This window comes from Sus scrofa, chromosome 7 (genome assembly GCF_000003025.6).
Source record: "Sus scrofa isolate TJ Tabasco breed Duroc chromosome 7, Sscrofa11.1, whole genome shotgun sequence".
Taxonomy (NCBI): domain Eukaryota; kingdom Metazoa; phylum Chordata; class Mammalia; order Artiodactyla; family Suidae; genus Sus; species Sus scrofa.
In genome coordinates, this window is record NC_010449.5 from 75,978,009 (window position 1) to 76,003,565 (window position 25,557).

At 54.3% G+C, this 25,557-nt stretch overlaps 2 protein-coding genes across 13 annotated transcripts in view; both read left to right on the top strand.

Moving 5' to 3' along the window:
- ACIN1 (apoptotic chromatin condensation inducer 1) overlaps positions 1-11,226 on the top strand; it is a 38,032-nt gene extending 26,806 nt beyond the window's left edge. For 3 of the 11 annotated variants that reach the window (XM_013978220.2, XM_013978219.2, XM_013978222.2), the window contains 11 exons: positions 1,346-1,487; positions 4,928-4,970; positions 6,508-6,641; positions 6,739-6,891; positions 7,362-7,503; positions 7,849-7,994; positions 8,491-8,598; positions 8,729-8,836; positions 9,058-9,382; positions 9,493-9,593; positions 10,285-11,226. In XM_013978220.2, coding sequence (XP_013833674.2) covers positions 1,346-1,487; positions 4,928-4,970; positions 6,508-6,641; positions 6,739-6,891; positions 7,362-7,503; positions 7,849-7,994; positions 8,491-8,598; positions 8,729-8,836; positions 9,058-9,382; positions 9,493-9,593; positions 10,285-10,611 — 1,729 coding nt within the window. In that variant the 3' untranslated portion in view covers positions 10,612-11,226. Of the gene's footprint in view, positions 1-1,345; positions 4,971-6,507; positions 6,642-6,738; positions 6,892-7,361; positions 7,504-7,848; positions 7,995-8,490; positions 8,599-8,728; positions 8,837-9,057; positions 9,383-9,492; positions 9,594-10,284 lie in introns of all 11 variants that reach the window. The other 8 variants (XR_002345937.1, XR_002345938.1, XM_021099241.1 and 5 more) reach the window with 5 other exon arrangements.
- CDH24 (cadherin 24) lies at positions 12,177-23,125 on the top strand. Of its 2 annotated transcripts, XM_021098083.1 has the most exons (13): positions 12,177-12,330; positions 13,897-14,201; positions 14,380-14,674; positions 14,870-14,989; positions 15,064-15,231; positions 15,404-15,591; positions 15,902-16,155; positions 17,393-17,529; positions 20,410-20,531; positions 20,613-20,724; positions 20,941-21,189; positions 21,713-22,721; positions 22,811-23,125. In XM_021098083.1, exons 2-12 carry the CDS (start codon positions 14,001-14,003, stop codon positions 22,210-22,212), a joined length of 2,346 nt encoding a protein of 781 aa, XP_020953742.1. In that variant the 5' UTR covers positions 12,177-12,330; positions 13,897-14,000; the 3' UTR covers positions 22,213-22,721; positions 22,811-23,125. The 2 variants fall into 2 exon arrangements, with proteins under 2 accessions (XP_020953742.1, NP_001230544.2); NM_001243615.2 differs by lacking the exon at positions 12,177-12,330.

The window sequence follows — 25,557 nt, forward strand, 5'->3', positions numbered from 1 at the left end:
AATCATTCTGCTTTCCCCCTTTGTCCTTCCTGCTTGATTTCTAATTGGCCCCACTTGCCCTCTCTGTGTGGGAAATAGGTATTTTTTGGATAAGCTTTTTCTTTAGATTTAGGCAGTTGAATCTCGTGTTTCTGTGGGTGCCTATTAGCTGGGGGCACAGTTCCGATTTTCCCCTCCCCACTTCCTGTGCATCTCTCCCTGCCTGCTCTGGGGAGGCTGTTCTGACCTCTGAGTGTCAGTCAGCCTGTCGAGAATGCCAAATTTTCTGTTGGTAGTTATCAACCTGGGGAGACTTGGTTTCTCCTCTCCTGAGATTTAGGCCCTCGATCATCTTGATTTGATCCCCCCACACAGTGTTTGGATGGTAATGGGGGTGAGATTGGAGATAGAAGTTAGGGGTTAAGACAGAAAAAAAGAAAATGGGAAGGTAGTTTATCTGAAGTGAACCTCTGGGATCTATTGCCTGCAGTGGGAGCTAACTTGTGTGATTCAGTGGGGTAGGGGAGTGGGTTCGGTGTTTGTGGGGGGAGATGCATGGTGTGGGGGAGGGTGTGTCCTGACTGGGAGGCCTGCTCTCTTTATCTTTTGGAAGTTGGAATGAGGGAGTGGGAGAAACTGGGCGAAAGCCGAATGTAAGAACAGTTCCTACACCTCTGAGCAGGTAAAAGTGGTCTGGTTCTTTGAGCTTTCATACTATGTCCGGCAGTTTTCATTTTTCCTTTTGGATTAGAGAGGGTCCTTGTTGAAGCTTACCCCCTCACCAGCCCTGCTCTCCCTGCAGCCCTGCCCCCACCATTTCTCCATTCCTGGTGTGTCCAGATCCCGTTGGTCAGCAGACTTTACTTACTAAGCAGTTGATTAAACACAAGGTTGGGATCATTTGCCACAGCCCTCGTTGTTCTTTCTCGTCTTTTTAAGGAATCGGACTTCCCTTAGTTTCTCATGCAATTTGGTTAAATAAAGGTGCCTGTGGCCAAGGGCTAGGGAGGCCCTGGGGTTGTGGGCAAATCACAGTCACTTCTGAGGGACTGTTTTCGGAGAGATGTGTCTCTCCTCTTCATATAAGGGTACTCTGGCGAATTACCTCAGAACAGTTGGAGTCCCAACCCCACATGCCACAGCTTTATCCCATCTGGGCAGTGAGTGGATGTGGTTGCTGTGATCTGTGCTCTTTCCCTGAGGAAGATGGGGGCAAGGTCTCTAGTCTGATCTGAAAAGCAGCCCTCCCAATCCCACCCAAGTGATGAGGCATGGGAGTTTCCTTGACCTAAAACCTAACGTCTTGTTCTCTCTTCCCCTTGGTTCTTTCCTGCCCTTCCCTCTCAACCTCACCCCATACTGACAGTGAGGAGAAGGAGGAAGTGACCATGGACACAAGTGAAAACAGACCTGAAAATGAGGTTCCAGAGCCCCCCATGCCTATTGCAGACCAAGTCAGCAATGATGACCGCCCAGAGGGCAGTGCAGAGGATGAGGAGAAGAAAGAGGTAAATATTCAAGCCACCTGCTCGGGTGGGTGGGCAGGAGTGGACCTGGGGGAAAGAGTAGACCACTCTGGTGATCCCTCTTACACAGTGGGATAGCTTAAAGAAGGGACTAGGCAAAGACTTGGATCAGGATAGGGCCAAGGGAGAATTCGCTGGTTTAGTAAGGGAGACCCCTTGTGATGGGGACAGGGCTCATTCATTCCCCTTTCCTTGTTGGGAAAGTAATGCAGTGCAGAGTCTTGGAAGTTTGTAATCACTGGGAAAGTTATCTAAAACCCTTTATCTAAAACCCAGGCTCAGCTTTCCCTGCCACCTTTTCTAGCTTCTCCCTGTGTTAACCCCTTTAGCTTTCCCTCCTTTTTAAAAGTGTGTTGGAGCTCAACGCCATCTAGTGGGCTTTGGTGGTTCTCAGCTGACCACCATGCTGAGGAATTTTTGTTCCTCATCTGCCCCCCAGTGGTCTCGTTGCAGAGATGTAGCTACTTAGAAGCCACCACCTGAAGGCCCCTTCCCCATTTTTGTGACCCCTCTACTTTTTGGCGTATGTAGTGTGTCCTGCACCCAATTCAGGGGACTCCCCCCGTCAGAGCCAGCGAAGTCTTCTTGGCTCTTAAAGTAATTAGAGAATGGATTAGCTGGGTTTGGGAGTAGGGTAACAGGGTGGGAGGGACTGTTGTGTGTGTAGCCTTTCTTTGGTGTGTGTTGCGGGGGTGGGGGCCGGTGAAAGTGATTTGATGTGCAGAATATTATTTATTACAAGGTCCTTCTTCCCCGTAAAACTTTGTCCAAGTACCTCATGTACGGTAATCCGCCCGTAAAATATAACCCTGCCCAACTGGCCAATCGCTGATGCCGCCTCTTCCTCTGGACCCACCCGCTGCTACTGAGCTGCCCAGTCAGAGCTGAGTCTGCTATCCAGGTGTCTTGGCCAGAGGGGGGCATGTGTATGGGATCCTGTGATGGGCCCCCTTTTGCCTCCCTGCCTTGCTTACATCAGGGGGCCAAGAAGAGCACTGTTCTGGAGAGACTTGTATTGAGAAAGCAAAAAGCATTTGGAAAGGGGTGGACTTGCATCATCTCCCTCTTTGGGACACCCCAAGAAGAGCTTGTGTCAGTGCTGGGGCGCCTGCTCATATGCCCTTGCCCTTTTGAGGACTGTGGGTTGCCTTGTTTGCTACAGACTGTTGGGATCCCCATCTAGGGCACCAAGACCTCCTAAAGAGTCAATCTTTGTGATCACAGTGCCATGCTGTAAAATACCGAGTGGGGCTCTCGGCTTAAGCTGTGACGACTAGGAACCCTGCAGAGAAGTCTAGGGTCTGAGCCCAGGGATTTAATGCTGATGACAGCCCAGCCATGTATCACCACTTGCTCATCAGATGGACTTTCCTTTGGTCCCTGTTGTCCATGGTGAAGGGCAGCATGTTGGTTGCTCCAGCTTCTCCTCCATCCCTGGAGGCAGGGGCTCATCCATCCACCTGACTGGAACCACTGTCTCAGCTGGAGTCCCTGAGGAGATGCCACACACCACTCTCAGAAGAAAAGTATTGTGACCTTGCTGCTGAATGTGTGCCAGGTCCTGGGGCTATCCACCTACTACCCCAGGCTGCCTTCAACAGCGGCTCCATGATCCCACTCGGTGAGAGGACCCCCTCCCCAAGTTACAGGCAGAGGAGAAAGGGACTCTGGAGTCATCACCTGGATTCCAAGTATTGGGTGGTGGTATTGCTGCAGCTTGCCACTGGTGGACATAGGGTCCTGCCTGCTTCTCACGATAAAAGGCCAGGACCATTCCTGCTACTCAGAGGCCATCTCATCAGGGACTGCAAGATGATGCCCCTACAGGGCCAGGACTGATGTCTCTGCCCCTTTTCCCCCCGTACCCCTCGCTGAGCCTGGCCACCGCCAGTGAACTGTCTTGACATCATGGAAACTGGGCAGCGTCCCCCCACACGTTTCCCTCCCGCCCCCCCTGCGCCCCTGGGAGGACTCTGGCTGTGCCGTGCTGACCACCACGCCGTGCGCCCACCTTTTTTGCCAACCCAACCCCCCACCAATTGCACAGCGCCTAGCAGGGAGGGCTCATTCTGATTGGACCGGCGGTTGACTAGATACAGTACACAGTGAGGTGCGATTGGCTGAACTGAAGATCCCAGGTGTGAGATGGTACCTGGAACATTTGTCATATTCCTAGTTTATTTTCCTCTTTATTTTCTTCTTTCCCTTCTTTTTAAAATCTTTTATTTTAATTTTTTCTTTATCTTTTTTTTCTGATTTCTTTATTGGATTTATTTATTTATTTGGTTCATGTTTTTCCTGTTTTAATTAAAACTTTTTTTTTTTTTTTCTCACTAACTTACCCATCGAGAGCGGCCCAGCTAGGGGTCAGGCTGGCCCTTAACGGAGACCAAGGAGACTTGGTTAGACGACACAAACGGGGCTGGGGGGTGGATGGGAGAAAGGGATTTCATTAAGAGGGTTCCTGCCCTTCCCTTTAGAAGGGTGGTAGGTCTTAGTTTTTCCAGAAATAAGCACTTAAGTCTAAAAATACTTTATTCCTCTTTTTGCTCTGTCTTCCCCTTTTTGCTCTGTCCACAGCCTTTCTCCCACTGAGTATTTGGGGCAGAAACTTGCTCAAAAGCAAGTTTGGAAGATTCTGGTCCTTGGCAGAGTCCCTAAGGCAAAAGCCCTGTTTGGAGAAGAAACAGGCTCTGCTTGAGCTCCATACAGTGGTTGAAAAGTCTGAAACTCCCTGGAGATGGATTACCCTGCATAAAGACCTATCTTTACCAAAGACACCTTTAAATTCTTTCTGCCAGCCCTTGGCTCAGGAGGCTCCTCTCCAGTGAATCTGGTGCTGCCCTTTTCTATAGTGTGGTGAGGATACAGCAGTTAGTCTGTCTGCTATCAAAGCCATTTTCAGTGGATATCAGGCTGGGTATTGAAAAAAGGAAGAGGGTTCCTTTTTGAAGTTGCCATCCCAAAGTTGGTTTTCCTTGTTTCCTCATGTTTTCCTTGAGTTAGCAAGAAAGACCTTTAGAAAGACTAGACCACCCAGTTCTGGGCACAGCTTGTTGGGCTTGGCTTCCTCTTGATCCATAGAGACAATGGAAGAGGGCATGGCCAGTGCCTTTAAAGGACTGGGAGGCTACTGAAATTCTTCTTTCAGCTTATTTCTGGTTAAGCTAATACATAGGTATGGTATGCACTAGATGACTTTTCCCTGCTGTGATGTTTGGTTTTATTTTTTTCTCTAACTTGCATTGATTCTGCTTCGTTTTTGCCGTTTGCCGCTTCTGTTTTGGTCTCTGTCTGTCTCTGTGTCTCTCTCTCTCTGTGTCTTTGGAGCCTATGCTAAGACTGCCCCGTCTAACCTCCTTCCCCCCTCTCTGTGGGGTGTGTCTCTTTCTCTTTTTTTTCCCCTTTTCTTCTCTATACAGAGTTCGCAGCCCAAATCATTCAAGAGGAAGATCTCCGTTGTCTGTAAGTCTAGCCCCAAATCCCTGATAAAGGTCTGGAATACCATAAAAATCAGAGTTCATAGACAGATAGACACCTATTCTCTCTCAGTGGTGTTCTCAGTTCATCCCCCCTGCCATCCCACCACTCCACTCAGCAAATCTACATCTTTTTGGCATAGGTAGGGTTCCATTTTGAGATTCAGAACTTTGTCTTTTCTAGGGCTGCACCATGGCATATGGAGGTTCCCAGGCTAAGGGTCTAATTGGAGCTGTAGCCGCCAGCCTACGCCGCAGCCACAGCAACATGGGATCTGCATCCTACACCACAGCTCACGGCAACGCCGGATCCTTAACCCACTGAGCAAGGCCAGGGATCGAACCTACAACGTCATGGTTCCTAGTCGGATTCGTTAACCACTGAGCCACAACAGGAACTCTAATCCCCGTCATGTTTCCCCATTCACATTTTTTCTTAGGTTTTTATTCCTTCCATTATAGTTGATTTTTTTTTTCTTCACTTTTTTTTAAAAATCTTTTTTAGGGCCACACCCATGGCATATGGAGGTTCCCAGGCTAGGGGTCGAACTGGAGCTGTAGTTGCTGGCCTACACCACAGTCACAGCAAAGCCAGATCCGAGCCACATCTGTACCCCACACCGCAGGTCACGGCATCGCCGGATTCTTAACCCACTGATTGAGGTCAGGGATGGAACCTGCATCCTCGTGGTTCCTGGTCAGATTCATTTCTGCTTCGCCACGATGGGAACTCCAATTATGGATTTTTTTGATGTCTGATACTGAAAAAGTTGTGGGAAACCTTTGTCTTCATGGATGCTAGTCAGATTAATTTCTGCTGAGCCACAACAGGAACTCCCTTTTTTTCACATTTCTTTTTTAACCCTAATGAGATAACTGTGAGCTCTCATCATTTCTTATCTAGTCCTCCCTGCTTTTATTCTTTCAGATACAAGTCTTCAGAGCCAGCAGTGGGTTTGAGGGATTAGTATAAAATGCTTACTTGTTTATGCATCTGAGAAAATCAGAGTGCCCACACCTCAAACAGTGACATTTGTAACATTTTACCCAATGAGGAACTCTAAGTTGACATAAGTGAAATAGATCTTTATGACTTAAATGTCAATCTGTATAGTATGAAAATTAACGTAAAGCATGACCAGATCACTCACATCTTGAGCTAAAATTAACATTTGCTTGGATTTCAATATCACATAGTCTTGTTTTTCTCATTCCCATGTTGTCCTCAGCCTGTCTTCCCCAGTACTTTAGATTTTCTACCACTAAAAGTTTTAAACTGTTTACCAGCCTAGTTACCTCCCTGGTTGACTCCAGAGATCAGGAGTTTTCATCTTTCAGGAAGTGGCTCCAGGCCTTCTACTGTTTACTCTGAAGCATGGTTTTCCCCAGTCCTCCATACGTGATTCTTTAAGTTAATTTTTTCCACTGAAATTCCAGTCGAAGGCTTTCTGTGGGTGTTGTGGTTTAAAACCAGCAGAGGGCCAGAGACCATCTAACTGTGGGGTCCTATTTCTTGGGGACAGCAGCTACCAAGGGGGTGCCAGCTGGAAACAGTGACACAGAGGGGGGCCAGCCTGGTCGGAAGCGGCGTTGGGGAGCCAGCACAGCCACCACACAGAAGAAACCCTCCATCAGTATCACCACCGAATCACTCAAGGTGAGGTGGGAGGGGCCGGGGAAGGGAGGAATGAGATACGTGAAGTGGGAGTAGACATGGGCCCAGTGTAACGGGGTGGGGGGTATCTGTGTCCCAGAGCCTCATCCCCGACATCAAACCCCTGGCGGGGCAGGAGGCTGTTGTGGATCTTCATGCTGACGACTCCAGAATCTCTGAGGATGAGACAGAGCGTAATGGTGACGATGGGACTCATGACAAGGGGCTGAAAATATGCCGGACCGTCACTCAGGTAAGGCACTTCATTGCTTGCACCCCATTGTTGCAGGAGGGGGGCCTTGGATGCAAAGTGGGCAGCTGAGTGAGAAGCTAAGGGAAATCTCTGATCTGTGCAGAGGGTTGGGTTAATTGGCCCTTGTAGGGGTCAGCAGGCGACCACATCTAACCTGTTGCCTGTAATAAAGTTTTATTGGGACACAGTCACACCAGTTCATTGACTCTTCTCTGGCTGCTTAAGTGCTATAATGTCATAGTTGAAAGTTGCAGCTATATGGCTCAAAAAGCTATCTTGCCCTATACAGAAAAAAAATTGCTGATTCCTGTCTTAGTTTTCCTTGTGGCAGAGTTCAGGCATTAACAATCCCAGGATCTGGTGGAGGTGAACCTAATAATGAAATCTCCCACCATCTCTCCCTGGGAAACCTGAGGTTGAATGTGCCAATATGGTATTTAAGAATACCTCTCTTACCTGATAACTTGCAGGTAGTACCTGCCGAGGGCCAGGAGAACGGGCAGAGGGAAGAGGAGGAAGAAGAGAAGGAGCCTGAAGCAGAAGCCCCTGTACCTCCCCAGGTCTCAGTAGAAGTGGCTTTGCCCCCACCCGTGGAGCATGAAGTAAAGAAAGGTGGGTGCAGTGTTACGAGTGAAACATGCAGCTCCCTGAGTTCCCAGAACACTTTCTTTGGACCTCTTTTTAAAGCATTGAATGTTTTCTGCCTTGTGTTATAGTGTTTTACACATCTGTCTTATCTTCTCCTCCTAGTTATCAAGCTACTTGAGGGCTAGGTTCGACTCTTTAATCTTTGCGTCTCCATAATGAGGAGATCAGCCTGGACAGTACCTTGCACAGTGCAGGTGCTCGGCACATTTAGATGGAAGAGTGACTGGTAGGGAATTACAAAGTCCTGCTGGAGGTGAAAGAGCCAGCATTGCTCGCTGCTGAAAACCATTCGTGTGCTCTATTTGATAGTGACTTTAGGAGATACCTTAACTCGACGTTCCATTAGCCAGCAGAAGTCTGGAGTTTCCATTACAATTGATGACCCAGTCCGGACTGCTCAAGTGCCCTCCCCACCCCGGGGCAAGATCAGTAACATCGTCCACATCTCCAATTTGGTAAGTCATTGTTTCTTATGGTGCAGTTTGGTTTAGAGTCTGAGCTTTGGACTCGAGTTTCTTAGGTTCAGCTCCTAGATTTGCCACTTATTGACTAGAATGAGTTTCTTAACCTCACACCCTGTCTCATCTGAAAAATGGGAAGAAAAAAGTATCACGCCACGGGGTTGTCTTGGGGATTTGTGGATGTCTTAGTCAGTGTTACCACTCTTCTCATGTTCCTGCTAGAGGATGCCTGGCCTCACCCAAACCTTGAAGCTGTTTTCCTGTGACAGTGATGTGGGAAATTTTCAGACTAGACACATGAGGGTTTTTTGTTTCATTTACCACACCTGCGACATGAGGAAGTTCCCAGGCCAGGGACCAAACCCGTGCCACAGCAGTGACAACAACGCCAGATCCTTAACTACTAGACCACCAGGGAACTCCAGACTATATATATATGAGTCTTGTTCTTGCCTTGTTCAAGACCCTGAGATTCCATTTTCATTGGCAGGTTCGTCCCTTCACTTTAGGCCAACTGAAGGAATTGTTGGGACGTACGGGAACTCTGGTAGAAGAGGCTTTCTGGATTGACAAGATCAAATCTCATTGCTTTGTAACGGTGAGGAAAAGGAGCTGATTCTCTAAGTTGTGGCGTATATTTTCTCTTGTGGCCAACGTTTGCAGGCGTTGGGAAGTGGGAAAGATTAAAGGCCTGTCGTGATCCTCTGCCTTCTCCCTTTTTTCATCAGTACTCAACAGTAGAGGAAGCAGTTGCCACCCGCACAGCTCTACATGGGGTCAAATGGCCTCAGTCCAATCCCAAATTCCTTTGTGCTGACTATGCTGAGCAAGATGAGGTAAGAAACCAAGGGAAAGGAAGCGGGGGGAGGGGGCAGGGGAGGCCATTATCTGCTGGATTCCAGCTGAGATCCTGGCTGCACTGCAGTCACAGCTTCTTTCTCCCCTTGGTTCCTTTAGCTGAACTATGGGGCTTCAAAGTCTGTTCACTGGTACCCAGGCTCCTTCGTTGGGAGAGATGTCATCTCCATCCTGATTGTCCTTGTCCCTCTACCCACAGCTGGATTATCACCGAGGCCTCTTGGTAGACCGACCGTCTGAAACGAAAACAGAGGAGCAGGGGGTACCACGGCCGCTGCACCCCCCGCCCCCTCCCCCAGCCCAGCCACCACAGCACCCCAGGGCAGAGCAGCGGGAACAGGAGCGGGCGGTGCGGGAGCAGTGGGCAGAGCGGGAACGGGAAATGGAGCGGCGAGAACGAACTCGATCTGAGCGTGAATGGGATCGGGATAAAGTTCGAGAAGGACCCCGGTCCCGGTCCCGGTCCCGTGACCGCCGCCGCAAGGAACGTGCAAAGTCTAAGGAAAAAAAGAGTGAGAAGAAAGGTACTTAGCAGTGGGGGTACACAGACCCACAAGTAGGTGGGGAAGGGACCTAAATGGGATGGGGCACAGGGTTGTGTGCATCAAGTCTGACTCACTTTCTTCCACCTCAGAGAAAGCTCAGGAAGAGCCACCTGCCAAGCTGCTGGACGACCTTTTCCGTAAGACCAAGGCAGCTCCCTGCATCTATTGGCTCCCACTGACTGACAGCCAGGTGAGCACCTGCTTTCTTGCCCTGCTCAGAGCACATCAAGGCTAGGGAGCCCAAGCAGGTGGAAAGTCATGTGACTATGAGAGTGAATAGGCCCAGGTTTTGGCTTAGGATAATAAGGCAGAGACTAAGCCTCAGAGAAAGGCAGTTTTACAACCCAGTTAATTGAGTATGTCATAGAGAAGCCAGACCCCTGAAGGCACAGAGAAACACGTTGGTCGGAACTTTATGTCCCAGGAAGTTGGCTGTGCCAGTCACGCCTCTTAGAAATTGATTTTAGTTAGCTAAGAAATCTGTGTTTTATAAACTCATCTGTTTCTCTTCTTTTTAATGTCTGGGGATATTAGCCTTTTAAATTCAAGTTTCTTTGTGATGGGCCTTTTGCGAATTTTAGGCTTAGGCTACTCCACTAAAGAGAAGAGAGATTTGTTCACATCTAGGTAGCTTGGGAAGTACCAGAGGCGAGGCACAGATGGTACCACTACCTGTCGTGGGCATAAAAGGTGAAAACTAGGAGGGCTTGGGGCTCTGAGACAAGGACAAGTGTGACTGAGGAGCGCTCCCCCTTCTTCTGTAACAGCGAGACTGACAGGGACCCCAGGCTAGGAGTGCAGGGTCCAGGGGCAGGGAGATGGGGTGGGACTGCTGTGAGTGGGGCTGAGGTGCCTCCCTCTGCCTTCCCTGCCTGCTACAGATTGTTCAGAAGGAGGCAGAGCGGGCTGAACGGGCCAAGGAGCGGGAGAAGCGGCGAAAGGAGCAAGAAGAAGAGGAGCAGAAGGAGCGGGAGAAGGAGGCGGAGCGGGAACGGACCCGACAGCTGGAAAGGGAGAAGCGGCGAGAGCACAGCCGGGAGAGGGACAGGGAGAGAGACAGGGACAGGGAAAGGGACAGGGGGGATCGAGATCGGGAGAGGGAGAGGGATCGGGAACGAGGCAGGGAGAGGGACCGCAGGGACACCAAGCGCCACAGCAGGAGCCGGAGTCGGAGCACACCTGTGCGGGACCGGGGTGGGCGCCGCTAGCCAGAAAACACTAGGGAGAGCTGCAGGCGTCAGCCACCCTGCCCCAGGGGGTTCAAGGCCACAGAGGGATAGGTACAATCTCCACCACCCTGGAACCAGGGGTCTTTCACATCTTTTGCCCAGTGATGAAGTATGGCTGCCACCTGTCCCCACATACCAAATGGAGCAGTGGCCAAGAATCTTCCCCACCACCACCCCGGTAATCTTATCTCTTGGGACTTAGCCCTCTCCTCTCTCTCATTTCCCATTAAGTCTGTGAGAGGGAAGAACTAGGTGAAGGAGGGAGGTGGTTGGCCCAGAGGTCGGGAGCAGCCAGGAGCCCCAAGCCTCTTGTTTTTCCTCCATCCTGCTCACCACCTGCTTTGGTACTCGCACCCACTTCTTGGGAACAGCCGGGGCCAGGACTGGGTCACCTATGAGCTGAATCAGCATCTCCTCCTGAGTCCCAGGGCCCCTGCAGTTCCCAGTCTCTTCAGTCCTGCAGCCCTTGCCTCCTGTCCACCGGTTCCACTTTATATCCACCTTTTCCTTTTGTTCAATTTTTATTTTTATTTTTTTTTATTATTAAATGATGTGGTCTATGGAAAATAATAAATCTGACTTAGTTTTAACTAGTGTGTGAGTGAGTGGCTTTCCTTGGACAGGGCCTGGGTGAGAGCCAAATTGAAGAGGAAGCTTGAGTATGCAGTGCAGCCGTGTTGCTGGCATTCCCTACACTTCACTTAGCCTCCTGCTTCCCGGAGCAGGGACTCACCACCCTCCCTCCATCCCTGCCACCGCAACTGCGGATCTTCCTCTCTAGAGGGTAGAGGGGAAGACCCCCTGGGAAGAGAGGGGTCCTTTCAGGGCTTCTCAGCCCTGTGCTAGAGGCGTTCGGTCACCTGCTTGGCACCTTGAAGGTGCCACCAGGGGGCGGCAGCCGCTCGCTCTGTAGGCTCCTGTAAATGAGCTTCCCCAAGAGGCTTCGCTCCCCACCTCCGTGCCTTCCCGCCGAGGCTGTGCCTTGATTCCTGACCTGTTCCCTGAGCCCAGCCCGAGGACTCCCTGGACCCTTACGCCGCGCTTAGGGTCCCCAGTCGGCTCGCTATGCTGCCCTGCACGGGCTCCCAAAATGCCACCGCCTCACGGCCGGGGTGTACAGCAGCTCCCAAGGCCGGACCGGGAACAAGGAGCGGGGAGCAGGGCCTCCGCAGTGGGCTCTCGACTCCCCGCCTCGCCGCACGCTCGCCCTTCACCCGGCTACTGGGGGCGTGCGGGCCGCTTTGCGTTCCTGGGTGCGCCCTCCCCACTAGCTCTTCGGAAACGGCCTGGCGCCGTGGCCTGGACGCCCTTCTGCCCTCCTGCCCCTCCGGGCGCTGCGGACCCCGGCCCAAAAGGGAGCCGCATCTGTATGCGCCCGGCGGCCGGCAGCGCCGAGGGGGCGGGCACCAACGCCGCCCCCGCCCCCGCCCCCGCCGCGCGGCCCGGGCTGGGCAGGGGAGGGTCGGAGGCTGGGCTCTCCTCTCCTGCGCGGCGCGGAGCCGCCTCGCTCCTCCGCAGGCGGAGCCTCCTTCCCCCGCCCCCTCCGTCTCGCTCCCTTGTTCTCAGCCGGGGCCGCTCAGACCTGCAGCGGAGCCGCGGCGCCCGCTCGGATCGGCTCGGGGCTGTGCCCCCCTGGGACCCGGCGGCTGGGGCCGGCGGAGACCGTCCCCGCCGGGCTGGGCCCCTCGGCACTGCCAGGTAAGGGCTTCTGCTCCGGAGCCCGCGGTCGGGAATTCGCGCAGGGGCAGCAGGGGGCCCGCAGCCTGCGGGTATCTTCAGAGCGGTGAGCGGTGCGCTCCGCGGCTGGGAGCCCACTGCCGGCTCCCTTCTCCCGCGCTCTCCAGCTTTCCCTTCTTCCCTCGCACCTCTCTCCCTCTTTTAACCATTTTCCTCTCCCTCGATCTCTCTTCACCCAGCCTTCTCTCTGCCTGTTTGCCTTCTCTGCCCCTTCCCTCTGTCTCCCCAACCCTTCTCTCTCCTTCTTACCCTGTCTTGCTCCATCTCCTCTTCCTCTTTGCTGTTTTCTTCCTCCACCTCTCTCTCCTTTCCCGTCTCTTCCTTTTCCCGCTCTCCTTTCCTTCCCCTGTTCCTTCTCTCTCCTCTCCCCTTCCCTTTCCCACTCTCCTATTTCCCACTCCTCTCTCCCTTTCCTTCTCCCTCCTCGTCCCGCCTCCCTCTCCGGTCGCCGGCTCGCCTCCGGCTTCCCTCTTCCCTCGGGAAGGAAAGGACTGTCAGGTGTGTGTCTGCTCTGGGGGAGGAGAGGCGCAGCCACAGCCACCTGGGGGGACCCCCTAGGAGGAGAGGGAGAAGACAGTGGTGGGAAGGGTCCTCTCTCTAGCTTCCATCCCACAGCCCCTCCTGGCTGCCCCCTCTCCCAGAATGAAGTTCTCCTCCAGGGTGGCCTGGTCTAACCCCCTCAGCTGAAGCTGCCCCTTCCTGTCCATCACACATACTGAAAGCCCCTCTGCCCTCTCAGCCACCCATTCTCTAGCCTGGTACCCATATGACTCCTCTCTGCTTTTCAGACACCCAGGCTGCCACCTTGGGTCTCTTTCCTTCTGTCTCTTGCTGCCATTCTGTCTCTGTCTCTGCAGCCAGTCCCTGAGTCTTGGTCTCAACCTCAATCACGCTGTGTCTCTAGCCTCTGGGTCTGCCTCTGCTCCCCCTCCCCGGTCTCCTGGCCTCTGCCACCCCTCTTCTTCCAGCTCTGGCCCCTACAATGCCTCATGAGTCCAGGTCTCCCTTCAAGGACTTCAGCTAGCAGTGTGTTAGGGTCAGTTTCTGGAGAGGCGGGGTTCTCTGTGGAGGAGGGACTTTCACAGGCTTTCAACCCTGTTTGAGGCTGCACTCCTTGTCCTCTCACCCTGACCCTAGGCACCCTCAGATCACACCTCCAGGAGTCCAGATCCCTTTATTTTAAGCCCTTTCCCTGGTAGCCCCCATTTCCTCCAGCCCCCAGCTGCATGCCCACCCTGGGAGAACAGGAGCCAGATTTGAGGTTCCCAGCCCTCCCAGCATACCCTCTCCTATTTTCTCCCCAAGCTTCTCTACTCACTTGACTGGCCGGAGATTTATCAGCTTGGAGGGCTGGAGGTGAATACAGGCAGAGCCTGGGTGGAGGGAAAGATCAGACTGCTTTCTGTCTTAGTCTGGTTTCTGGTCACTGGTGTTTCTGGTTCCTCGGAGGTCTGATCTTGAGCATCTAACTTTGGAGGGGGGAGGGTTAAGGGTTTCCTTGACCCTGAACAGCTACCTCTCCTGCAGGTGTGGATCCATGGGGTAGTCCCAAAGCATCTGCCCCTCTGCCCCAGGCAGCTCATGCCTTAACACCCAGGGGCAGTGAACAGAGCCCTGGCTGGTGCCCAAACATGTGGGGCCTGGTGAGGCTCCTGCTGGCCTGGCTGGGTGGCTGGGGCTGCATGGGGCGCCTGGCAGCCCCAGCCCGGGCTTGGGCAGGGTCCCGGGGAGGCCCAGGACCAGCACTGCTTCGGACCCGAAGGAGCTGGGTGTGGAACCAATTCTTTGTCATTGAGGAATATGCTGGACCAGAGCCCGTCCTTATTGGCAAGGTAAGGATCAAGCCTCCCATGTCTACCCTGACTCTCAAGGCTCTGCCCTGCAACTTCACTTCTGCAATGACCTTGGTCCCTCAGAACTCCCAACACTCCACCGAGGCCCAGACTTAGACTCTTTAACTTTCTGTCCCTGCGCTTGGAACCCGCTGCCATCTTTCCCTGACCCGTACAGCTGCACTCGGACGTGGACAGGGGTGAGGGCCGCACCAAGTACCTGCTGACGGGAGAGGGGGCAGGCACCGTATTTGTGATCGATGAGGCCACAGGCAATATCCATGTCACCAAGAGCCTGGACCGGGAGGAGAAGGCCCAGTATGTGCTACTGGCCCAAGCTGTGGACCGAGCCTCCAACCGCCCCCTGGAGCCCCCATCAGAGTTCATCATCAAGGTGCAAGACATTAATGACAATCCACCCATCTTTCCCCTCGGGCCATACCACGCCACAGTGCCCGAGATGTCCAACGTCGGTGAGTATCCCGAGTCCGGACATCGTGGATCCCACCTCCTAGAGCGCCCTCCCTCACCTCTCCCTCCCCCACCCCTTTCTGCCCCGGAAGCCACCTCCCTCAGTTCAGCCCCACTCATGTCTGGGTCCTGATCGTCTGCTGTTCTTCCCTACTTGGCTCTGCCCCTGCTGAGTGGGGTGCCGGGATCCCCCACAGGGACTTCAGTGATCCAGGTGACTGCTCATGATGCTGATGACCCCAGCTACGGGAACAGCGCCAAGCTGGTGTACACCGTGCTGGATGGACTACCTTTCTTCTCTGTGGACCCCCAGACTGGTGAGGCTAGAGCTCAGGAGCCGGGTGGGGCTGCCTTGGGACCAGGCACCCTCTGATCCATCATCTCTCCCTAGGAGTGGTGCGGACCGCCATCCCCAACATGGACCGTGAGACGCAGGAGGAGTTCTTGGTGGTGATTCAGGCCAAGGACATGGGTGGCCACATGGGGGGGCTGTCGGGCAGCACTACGGTGACGGTCACCCTCAGCGATGTCAACGACAACCCCCCCAAGTTCCCGCAGAGTAAGGGGCCAGTGCTGTCGCCTGAGCCATCTTTTAAGCACCCCACCCCTTGCAGCCTCTTGAGAAATCTGCCCTCCCACCCCTCCCGAGCCAGGCCTGGGAGAAGGACATGCCGGGAGAGGGAGGAGGGCTGGAGACCTCTCTAAGATCGTCTCCCTCCATCCTCCCCAAGGCCTGTACCAGTTCTCCGTGGTGGAGACCGCTGGGCCGGGCACCCTGGTGGGCCGGCTGCAGGCCCAGGACCCAGACCTGGGGGACAACGCCCTCATGGCATACAGCATCCTGGACGGGGAGGGGTCCGAGGCCTTCAGCATCAGCACAGACTCCCAGGGTCGAGATGGGCTCCTCACTGTCCGCAAGGTTAGCCTCCTGTCTCATGCCACAGACCCACTCATAACTGCCTCCTGCCCCAGGGGTCATGCCTCTAACTGGTCTAGAACAGACTCAGGATCCCTGTGTTGGAGCTTGGAGATCATGGTCACCTCCTCATCCTTCAGATGAGGGCCTGGGGCACTTCATGGGGAAGTGACTGGTTGAAGACTTTGCATAGAGCAAGTCTGTGATGGAACTGGGGGCAGACCTAGAGTTCTGCCCACCAAGGCTACCACCCCTCTGGTGCCCTCCTCCCTGGTCTCCATCTGCCGCAGTCACTCCATCTCCCTCCCCACAGCCCCTGGACTTCGAGAACCGTCGCTCCTACTCCTTCCGTGTGGAGGCCACCAACACGCTCATCGACCCAGCCTATCTGCGGCGAGGGCCCTTCAAGGACGTGGCCTCAGTGCGCGTGGCTGTGCAGGACGCCCCAGAGCCACCTGCCTTCTCCCAGGCTGCCTACCACCTGTCGGTGCCCGAAAACAAGGCTCCCGGGACCCTGGTGGGCCAGGTGTCAGCCTCTGACCTGGACTCCCCAGCCAGTCCAATCAGGTGAGCAGGGGTGCCGGCCAGGCTGGGCGGGCCTCGGGGAAGGGGCCCAGCAACAGGCTGTTCTCACCTGAGGATGAGCCTCCTTGACTGCAGGTGACATTCACCTCCTGGTAGAAGTTTCCCTGCAGGCCTGGGTACCAGGGGAGAGCCAGAGGACCTGGCTAACCACTCCCAGACTCGCCACCCGTCCCTCTGGGTGGATGATAGTGGTGCCTCCTAGAGGCAGGGCAGACAGATGGACTCTTATCCAATGATTGCAATGGATCAGTTGACAGCTATGGCTATTGCTCACTCCTTTCAGTGCTTCACATTTTACCCACTTGATAACATTTCACTCTCACAACAATGTGTGTAGTAGTAGCCTTAACATCACCCGTTGCTTTAGCAGCTTGGCCCTGAGAGGCTGAGTAACCTGCCCGAGGTCTCGCAGTCAGTAAGTAGCAGCGCTGGAACTCAGACCCAGACTTGTCAGCCTCCAGGAGACCCACTCTTTCCACCTCCCCAGCCAGCATCCCTGGCACAGCACGGAAGGAGGTGCTGGTGTCATTCCCATTTTATAGTTGAGGAAACAGGTTAAAAGATTTGCCCAAGGCCCACAGCTGGTCTGAGACAGAGCAGGGCTAGAACTCAGGTCCCTCATCCCCAGAACAGAGCCCAGAAGTTGAAAAGATAAGCGGTGTTTACCTTGTATCCACCTCTTTCTCCCTTTCTCCATGAAACCCAATCTCCCGAGTGTCAGGACAGGTGGGTTTTGTTTGTTTGTTTGTTTGTTTGTTTGTTTTGCTTTTTAGGGCTGCACCCACGGCATATAGAAGTTCCCAGGCTAGGGGTCTAATTGGAGCTACAGCTGCTGGCCTATACCACAGCCACAGCAATACTGTGGGATCTGAGCCACATCTGTGACCTACACCACAACTCACAGCAACGTCAGATCCTTAGCCCACTGAGCAAGGCCAAGGGACTAAACCCGATTCCTCATGGGTACTTGTCGGGTTCAGTTACCACTGAGCCACAATGGTAACTCCAGGACAGGTGTTTAATGTTGATGACTCCCCAGGGATATTTGTCTTTTGAGGGGCCCCTAACATGAATTATGGCTCAGGGTGCACGGGGCAGGCTCTGCCCCGCAAGCTCAGACCCTCTGCCCGGATGAGCCATGAGGCCCAGCAAGGCAAGCTGAAGCTGCAAACTCCAGCCCTGCCCCAGATCAGCCCCCAGCCTGGCTCCCTCTCCCCAGGTACTCCATCCTCCCCCACTCGGACCCGGAGCGCTGCTTCTCCATTGAGCCTGAAGACGGCACCATCCGCACGGCAGTGCCCCTGGACCGCGAGGCTCGTGTCTGGCACAACCTCACAGTGCTGGCCACAGAGCTCGGTGAGGAGTCCTGGGCCCCCAGGAACCCCAGGGGAAGGCAGCAGCCTCCTGGCAGAGGGACCATCCCTGAACGTGGGGGTGGGGAAGAGTGGTTAGTACCATGCACCCTCACGTAGCCACAGCCACCGGCTCCCTAGCCTGGATCATCACCACCAGGCAGGCCTCCTGGTCTCCGGGGCTGGGCTGAGCACAGTGGGTCTGCCCGAGCATTTCCCCTCACCTTAAATTTGCTCCCATACCTGTCTTCCCCCAACCTGAAATTAAACCTAACCTCAAATAGCTCCCAACCCCTAAACGAACCCCAACCTGCACCCTGGGAGACCCTGCCCTGCCCACTTTCTGCTTCAGGCTGAAGTTGCGGGGCAGGGAAGGGCTGGGCCCCACCTCTGGGAGCTAACTGGGGACTCCAGCAGCCCTTCTCCGGGAAGCCTCCCTTGGAGCCCTCAAGGGAGGGGAGAGGGCCCAGCTCAGTGTGCTGCCCTTCAGTCGCCAGTCACCAGCAGCGTGGCTCAGCCGACTCTAGGCAGCCGTGGCTCATAGAGGCAGGGAGACCTCCCTCCCTTCTGTGACCCTCCCCTTGCCACCCCTGCTCACACCCCAGGGTCTCCTACGTTCACTGTCTGTGTCCTGTCTGTGGGAGTTGTCACTGTGTGCGTACATATTTGCACTTGTCAGTGAAGAGCTATATGTATGTGCACATGTGAGTGTGTATAATTCCGTGTGTGTGAAAAATACATACATATACACATATAGTTGTGAGTGTATGTCTGTAACTGGATATATGTGTATATATAGTTGAGTTATAGAATTGCATTTATATTATTTGTACATATGTGTAATGAGATGTGAATGGTGATAGATACAAGTAGCTGTTTGGCTCTATTGTTTTGGGTACGTGAGTGTTCATGGACAGATTGTAATAATTTACTACTTATCATGGAGCAGACACTGTTCTGAGTACCAAATATGGGTTAATGTATTTAATCATCACCACAAATTTAGGAGGGAAGTATGATGATTTCCCCATTTGAAAAGGGGGCGTTCCCGTCGTGGCTCAGTGGAAACGAACCTGACTTGTACCCATGAGGATGCAGGTTCGATCCCTGGCCTCGTTCGGTGGGTTAAGGATCCGGCATTGCCATGAGCTGTGGTGTAGGTTTCAGACGTGGCTCGGATCTGGCGTGCCTGTGCCTGTGGCTGTGCCTTAGGGCAGCAGCTACAGCTTCAAACTGACCCCTAGCCTGGGAACTTCCATATGCTGCACCTGCAGCACTTAAAAGAAAGTAAAGGGAAAGGGAAAAAAAAAAAAAGAAAAAGGAAAAACGGAGTTCCCATCATGGCTTATCGGGTAACGAATCCAACTAGCATCCATGAGGATGTGGATTCGATCCCCGGCCTTGCTCAGTGGGTTAAGGATCCGGTGTTGCCGTGAGCTGTGGTGTAGATCACAGATGTGGCTCGGATCTTGTGTTGCCGTGGTATAAGCTGGCAGTTGCAGCTCCAGTTGGACCCCTAGCCTGGGAACCTCCATGTGCTGTGGGTGCAGCCCTAAAAAGACAAAAAGTAATAATAATGAAGGAAAGGAAAAGGAGGAAGCTCAGGCAAAGAGAAGTTCAGTTACTTCCCAAGGTCACACAGACATTAAGCGGTGGAATCCTCAGTCCCAGGCAGGCTGCAGAGTCTCAGCTGTTACTTCCTCCACCATCCTGCCTCTCAAATGTGTTGAATTGTGGGTGGATAGGTTTATATCTGTGTCCATTCAGCTGTGTGTTACAAGGCAGCGCATGCGGGTCTGTGAACATCCCTGTGTGTATTTGTGATGTATATAATGTGTTTGTGGCTGCTCTGTATACACAGCCATGTGTGTGTGTGCCCCTCACTATTTTCTCACCTACTGCCAAATCCTGCCTCCTGCTTCCTGTCAAACCCTGCTATTGACTAGCAGACCCTGGGACCTTACTGCAGCAAAGGAATGGACCCCAGCCCTGTCCCGTCTCAGGGTACCCCAGACCCTGTAGCCAGGCAGTCCATTCCTCGGCCCGGGCTGCGATCTCAGCCCCTGCCCCAGAGCCAGCCAGCTCTGCCTTGACTTGGGGGAAAGACTGAAGGAACCAAGAGGCTTAGCCAGGGTGGGCAGGAATGCACACTTTCCATTCTCTAATGGAGGCCATTGGCAGTGAGGAGCCAGGTAGGGTAATGGTAGAAGCCCCCCAATGGTGACGCCGTGTCTGGCTTTGGGGCCCAGGCTGGCCTGGCTCTGCGTCTGCGTATCACATAGCTCTTCCCTCCCCAAAGTCAAGTCTAAGTGATACTCATTGATACTACAACCTCCCAGACCTCTGATGGGGTGTGTGTGTGTGTGTGTGTGTGTGTGTGTGTTTGGGTCCCCATCCATCCCACCGGTTTTGTGCATGTATATGCATTCTCTGGGTCCTGGGGGGTGGTGATACTATAATATCCAATATCTATTTCATGTGTGTTGCCTTTGTTTTAAATGCTGAATGTATACCACATACATGGTATAAATGTGTACATATCTTTCTTGGCTATTGTCTGTGTGCATCCTCTGTCTACGTTTCGTTTATGATGCATGTGCCCTATGTCTGGGTTATCCTATGTGTATGTCACGGGTGCTACCATCTGGTCGAATGTGTGTGGTGTATGTATTGCACGTATCTTGGGTACCACATGGATGCTGTATGCACTTGCTCCATTCATTTCACAACATTGTTTGCTATTTGCATATCACATGCCTATCTCATGCGTCACACGTGCATGCTCTGTGCTGCATTGGCATCCATGCCCACAAACCATGTGTGCTGTACGTAACTGCGTTGTGTGTGCTTGCGTGGGGTGCGTGTGTTCATGTTCTGGCTTCAGACAGCTCCGCACAGGCCTCCCGTGTGCAAGTGGCCATCCAGACCCTGGATGAGAATGACAATGCTCCCCAGCTGGCTGAGCCCTACGACACCTTTGTGTGTGATTCTGCAGCCCCAGGCCAGGTGAGCCGCTGAGGCAGAGGGGTTGGGACCCTAAGACCTCTAGCTGCCCACTCCATACAAGGCTTCTCTTCTTCCTCTCAGCTGATTCAGGTCATCCGGGCCCTGGACAGAGATGAAGTTGGCAACAGTAGCCGTGTCTCCCTTCAAGGTCCTCTGGGTCCTGATGCCAACTTCACCGTCCGGGACAACCGAGGTGGGTGGCCTCTAACAACCGTGGCCAGGTCTGTCTCCCTCCTGTCCTCCTCCACCACCCCAGCCCTGCCTGCCTACCTGAGCCCCCCACCCAGCAGAAGGTGAATGTGGATTTGCTCTTTGCAAACCTTCCCCACGGAAAGCTGTCTCCATGGACTGCACCGATCCCCCTGGGAAGGTGTCCCAGGAGGTGCCCCAACACCTTCCTCTCCTCCAGATGGCTCCGCCAGCCTGCTGCTGCCCTCTCGCCCCGCTCCGCCCCGCCAGGCCCCCTACCTGGTTCCCATAGAACTGTGGGACTGGGGGCAGCCAGCACTGAGCAGCACTGCCACGGTGACTGTCAGTGTGTGCCGCTGCCGGCCCGATGGCTCCGTGGCATCCTGCCGGCCCGAAGCTCAGCTCTCTCCCACTGGGCTCAGCACCGGGGCCCTGCTTGCCATCATCACCTGTGTGGGCACCTTGCTTGGTGAGTCAAGCCTGAGGGGGACAGAGATATGGGATTCAGGCCTGTAGGGGATGTGGAGAGGAGCCAGGACCCTGGACAGAGGGCTTGAAGGAACCCTTGTGCCTGGGTTTTCCCACTGCTTAGTGCATCCAAGAGAAAAGCTCTGGCCTCATATCCCTGACCTGCCAATCTGGAATGACAGTAACGAGCCATAAAAATTGTTTATTGAGCCCAGACTCTGGGCCGAGTATGGCACTTGGCACATCCCTTGGTATTTCATTTCATCCTTTCAACAACCCTAAGGGGTAAATATGTTTTCCCTCTTTTCCATGCAAGCAATCTAAGGGCCAAAGAGGTTCAGAGAAGTTAAGCAACTTTCCATAGTCACACAGCGAGTAAACGGTTGAAATCAGGACTCAAACACGCCTTGATAGATGTCAGTCCCAGGGCTTGCCACCCCTAAGCCGTTCCAATTTGAAACCAGGCCGCCCCGTGCCAGGCAGGGCCCTGCTGGCTCAGCAGCCTGTGCACATCTCTCGCCCAGCCCTGGTGGTGCTCTTCGTGGCCCTGCGGCGCCAGAAGCAGGAAGCCCTGATGGTGCTGGAGGAGGAGGACGTGCGTGAAAACATTATCACCTACGACGACGAGGGCGGCGGCGAGGAGGACACGGAGGCCTTCGACATCAGCGCCCTGCAGAACCCGGACGGGGCGGCGCCACCGGCACCTGGTCCACCCGCGCGCCGCGATGTGCTGCCCTGGGCCCGGGCGCCACGTCAGCCCCGGCCCCCGGGCCCCGCCGATGTGGCGCAGCTGCTGGCCCTGCGGCTGCGCGAAGCCGACGACGACCCCAGCGTGCCGCCCTACGACTCGGTGCAGGTGTACGGCTACGAGGGCCGGGGGTCCTCCTGCGGCTCCCTCAGCTCACTGGGCTCCGGCAGCGAGATCGGCGGTGCCCCGGGCCCCGCTGAGCCGCTGGACGACTGGGGGCCGCTCTTCCGCACCCTGGCCGAGCTGTACGGGGCCAAGGAGCCCCCGGCCCCCTGAGAGCCGGCCTGGCCCTGCCCGTCTCGGCGGAGCGGCGCACAGGCCCTCTGAGTGAGCCCCCGGGGGTCCAGGCAGGCGGCAGCAGCCCAGGGGCCCGCAGGCCTCCCAGTCCCCGTGGTCCTCCTCCCCACTTCCCCAGGGCAACCTCTTCCCCTCTGAGTTGTCTCTTCGTCTCTCTGCAGGGATCTCTTTCTGTCTCTGTCTCTGACACTCTCCCCATCTGGGTCTGGGCTGTGTGGCTCCAGCTCAGTCTCTCTGTTTTCTCACTGTGATCCCACTTTGTCGTGCGTGGCTCTGTTTTTGTCTTCCCTATTCTAAATCTGTCACACATGGCTCTCTCTGTCCCCCTGGTCCACACACATGCTCTCTGTCTCCTGCCCACATCTGCCCACATTCTCTGTGGGTCCCTGTGACTAGCTTTTTGGTTTTTTTTCCGTTGTCCATCCTAAAAGCAAGAGAAAGTTCCAGCCACTGCTGCCCACCCTCCTGCAGGGGATGTTCTGCCCCAGGTCAGTGCCCCTAAACTACACGGGGCACAGGGGTGGCCCCAAGCCCTCCCCTACTCACCAGCTCTAACTCAGGCCCTCCTGTCTTATAGACCTGCCTGCATGGTTCCATCCATCACTCATGGCCTCATCCTGGCTCCACTGGCCTCCACCAGAGAGAGGGAGCCAGCCAACCTCCCAGGGCGAGAGCTCCAGCCCCCCCCGCGTGGCTGCCTCCCTGGAGCTCTGCCCAGCTGTCAGCCAGCCCTGGGCATCCTCCGCTCTGGGCATTGTCTTGTGTGCTTCCCAGGCCCCAGGGGGCGGGGAAGGGAAGGAGAGAGGGATGCAGCTGGGGAAAGGGAAAGAGGGAGGAAGGGGAGGGGCCTCCATCTCTAATTTCATAATAAACAAACACTTTATTTTGTAAAGCTGGAGCCCTGCTTTCCTTTCTGCAATCAAGTGCCTGTGCAAAGTTTCCGTGGGCCAAAGGGCTGGGGGAGAGGCCTGAGCCCACCCACTCCAGCTCATCCTCCTTTCTCCTTTGGGGGCCAGTTCACTTCAAATCCCTTTAATAGAAGAGGATTTGGGCTAATTCTAGTCAGAGACTAAGGAGATAACGACTTGTGCCCCCACCTCCACCACCTCTGGGTTCCCTGTTGTCTCCAATTGTCCAAGGAAATTCAGATGTGGGGATTGGGAGTTCCTGTTATGGCGCAGCAGAAACACATCTGACTAGGAACCATGAGGTTGCAGGTTCAATCCCTGGCCTCGCTCAGTGGGTTAAGGATCCGGCGTTGCCCTGAGCTGTAGTGTAGGCTGAAGACAAGGCTTGGATCTGGTGTTGCTGTGGCTGTGGTGTATGTAGGCTGGCAGCTATAGCTCCAATTAGACCCCTAGCCTGGGAACCTCCATATGCTGAGGATACGGCCCTAAAAAGCAAAAAAAAAAAAAAAAAAAAAAAAAAAAAAAAAAAATGTGGGGATTGGCTGGAAGGGAGGGTGAGAAGGGGAAGTGTGAGCAAGGGCTTCCAAAAAAAGGAGATGTAAAGACTAAGAAGAGAGGAAGAAGGTTCTAGACTAGGAAAAAGTGAGGGTGGGGGACAGCAGAGGGAGGCAAGCCAGTGCCTCCTGGGGCCTGTGATGCCAACTGGGGGACGTGCAGGTGGCATAGTCACAGTGGAACTGGGCCTGCTGCCCCCACCTTTAATTCTTCCCAGCCTATGGCCTTACTTCGTGAAGCACAAAGGAGGAAGGAGAGGGACCAGGGAGGAGGCTGTTAGAGGGGCTGGGTCAAAGTCAGCTGCGGTGGGAGCCCAGCATCTCTCACTGCGCACTCCCTGAGCAGAGAAAGGGTCCACCCAGCAAGCCGAATTAGCACCCAGGTCTGCTAACTTCAGACGGGGCTCCTGGGGATGTGATGGGTTAGGACAGGGTTAGGAGGGGTTAGGACAGGTCCTTGTGAACTTCCCCTCTAAACGTAGGATGCTAGCAATCAAGGAAGGCTGCTCCAATGGGAAGGTGCCTTCTCGTACCTTCCGTGCTTGCTTGGTTAGGGCACCCAGGGGCAGGAGAACAAGTACCTTGCTCTAGTGATGGAACCAGCCCCTTGCCTGCTCTAAGAGCCTGTGCAAGAGCAGGCTGCCTGGCCCTGAGGCAGATGATTAGGAGGCAGCACCCAGAGCAGGTGGTCAGAGGGCTGAGTCTTCCAGGTCAGGGCAGGAAAGCCCAGATCTCTGCCCCCTTTGGTCTCAGCCTGAGGTGTGCATCAAGCCTTCAGGAATAAGTACAGAAAGGGAGGGACTGACTCATGAGCCATCCCTGGGTGGTGAGGGGTGCATTGAAGTGGGATGTGGGCCTTTGCCTGCTCCCCCAGCACACCTTAACACCCTCCTCAGGTCCTCCCCAACTCATTAAACTTCAAGGAAAGATTTCCTGTCATAGCTCAGTAGTAATGAACCTGACTAGGATCCATGAGGTTGCAGGTTCAATCCTTGGCCCCGATCAGTGGGTTAAGGATCCAGCATTGCCATGAGCTGTGGTGTAGGTCACAGACCAGCTTGGATCTGGCATTGCTGTGGCTGTGGTGTAGGCCAGCAGCTACAGCTCCAATTTGACTCCTAGCCTGGGAACCTCCATCTGCCACCAGTGCGGCACTAAAAAAAAAAAAAAAAACCTTCAAGGAAAACAGCAGGGCTTAGGGAAACAGGCTTGTCAGCAAGACCCTTGGGCTTATCTCTGGTCTTAAATACCTCACCATTGGAAAGACAGAACATGTCAAAGGGAGTCAAGAGTGCAGGACAGTGGGAAGCAAAGAGGAAAGAGGTGATATAAGAAGGAGACACAAGAAGACGGGGTTTCGCTCCTGTTCTGTTGTCTTTATCTGGGTTCAATCTTCCTTCCCAGATTAATGAGAAGGTGAGGGGTGCAGAGAATTCCAGGGGCCCATAGTTCCCAGCAAGCCTCTGGCTGGCTTCAGGTGGCAACCCCAGGCTAGGCCTCCTGCCTCTCACTGCCTGCCTTTTCTCACTCCCAGGGCCTCCAGACAGGGGGGGAGGAGGCAGAAGGAGTGAACCAGGGGGCGAGCCCTGCCTCACCGCCTCTCTACTCTGGACATTTTTCTTTTTCTTTCTTTCTTTCTTTTTTTTTTTTTTAGGGCCGCATCTGTGGCATATGGAGGCTCGCAGGTTAGGGGTCCAATTGGAGCTGTAGCCTCCGGCCTACACCACAGCCACAGCAACTCAGGATCTGAGCCATGTCTGCAACCTACACCATAGCTCAAGGCAACGCCAGATCCTTAACCCACTGAGCGAGGCCAGGGATTGAACCCACAACCTCATGGTTTGTAGTTGGATTTTCTTCCG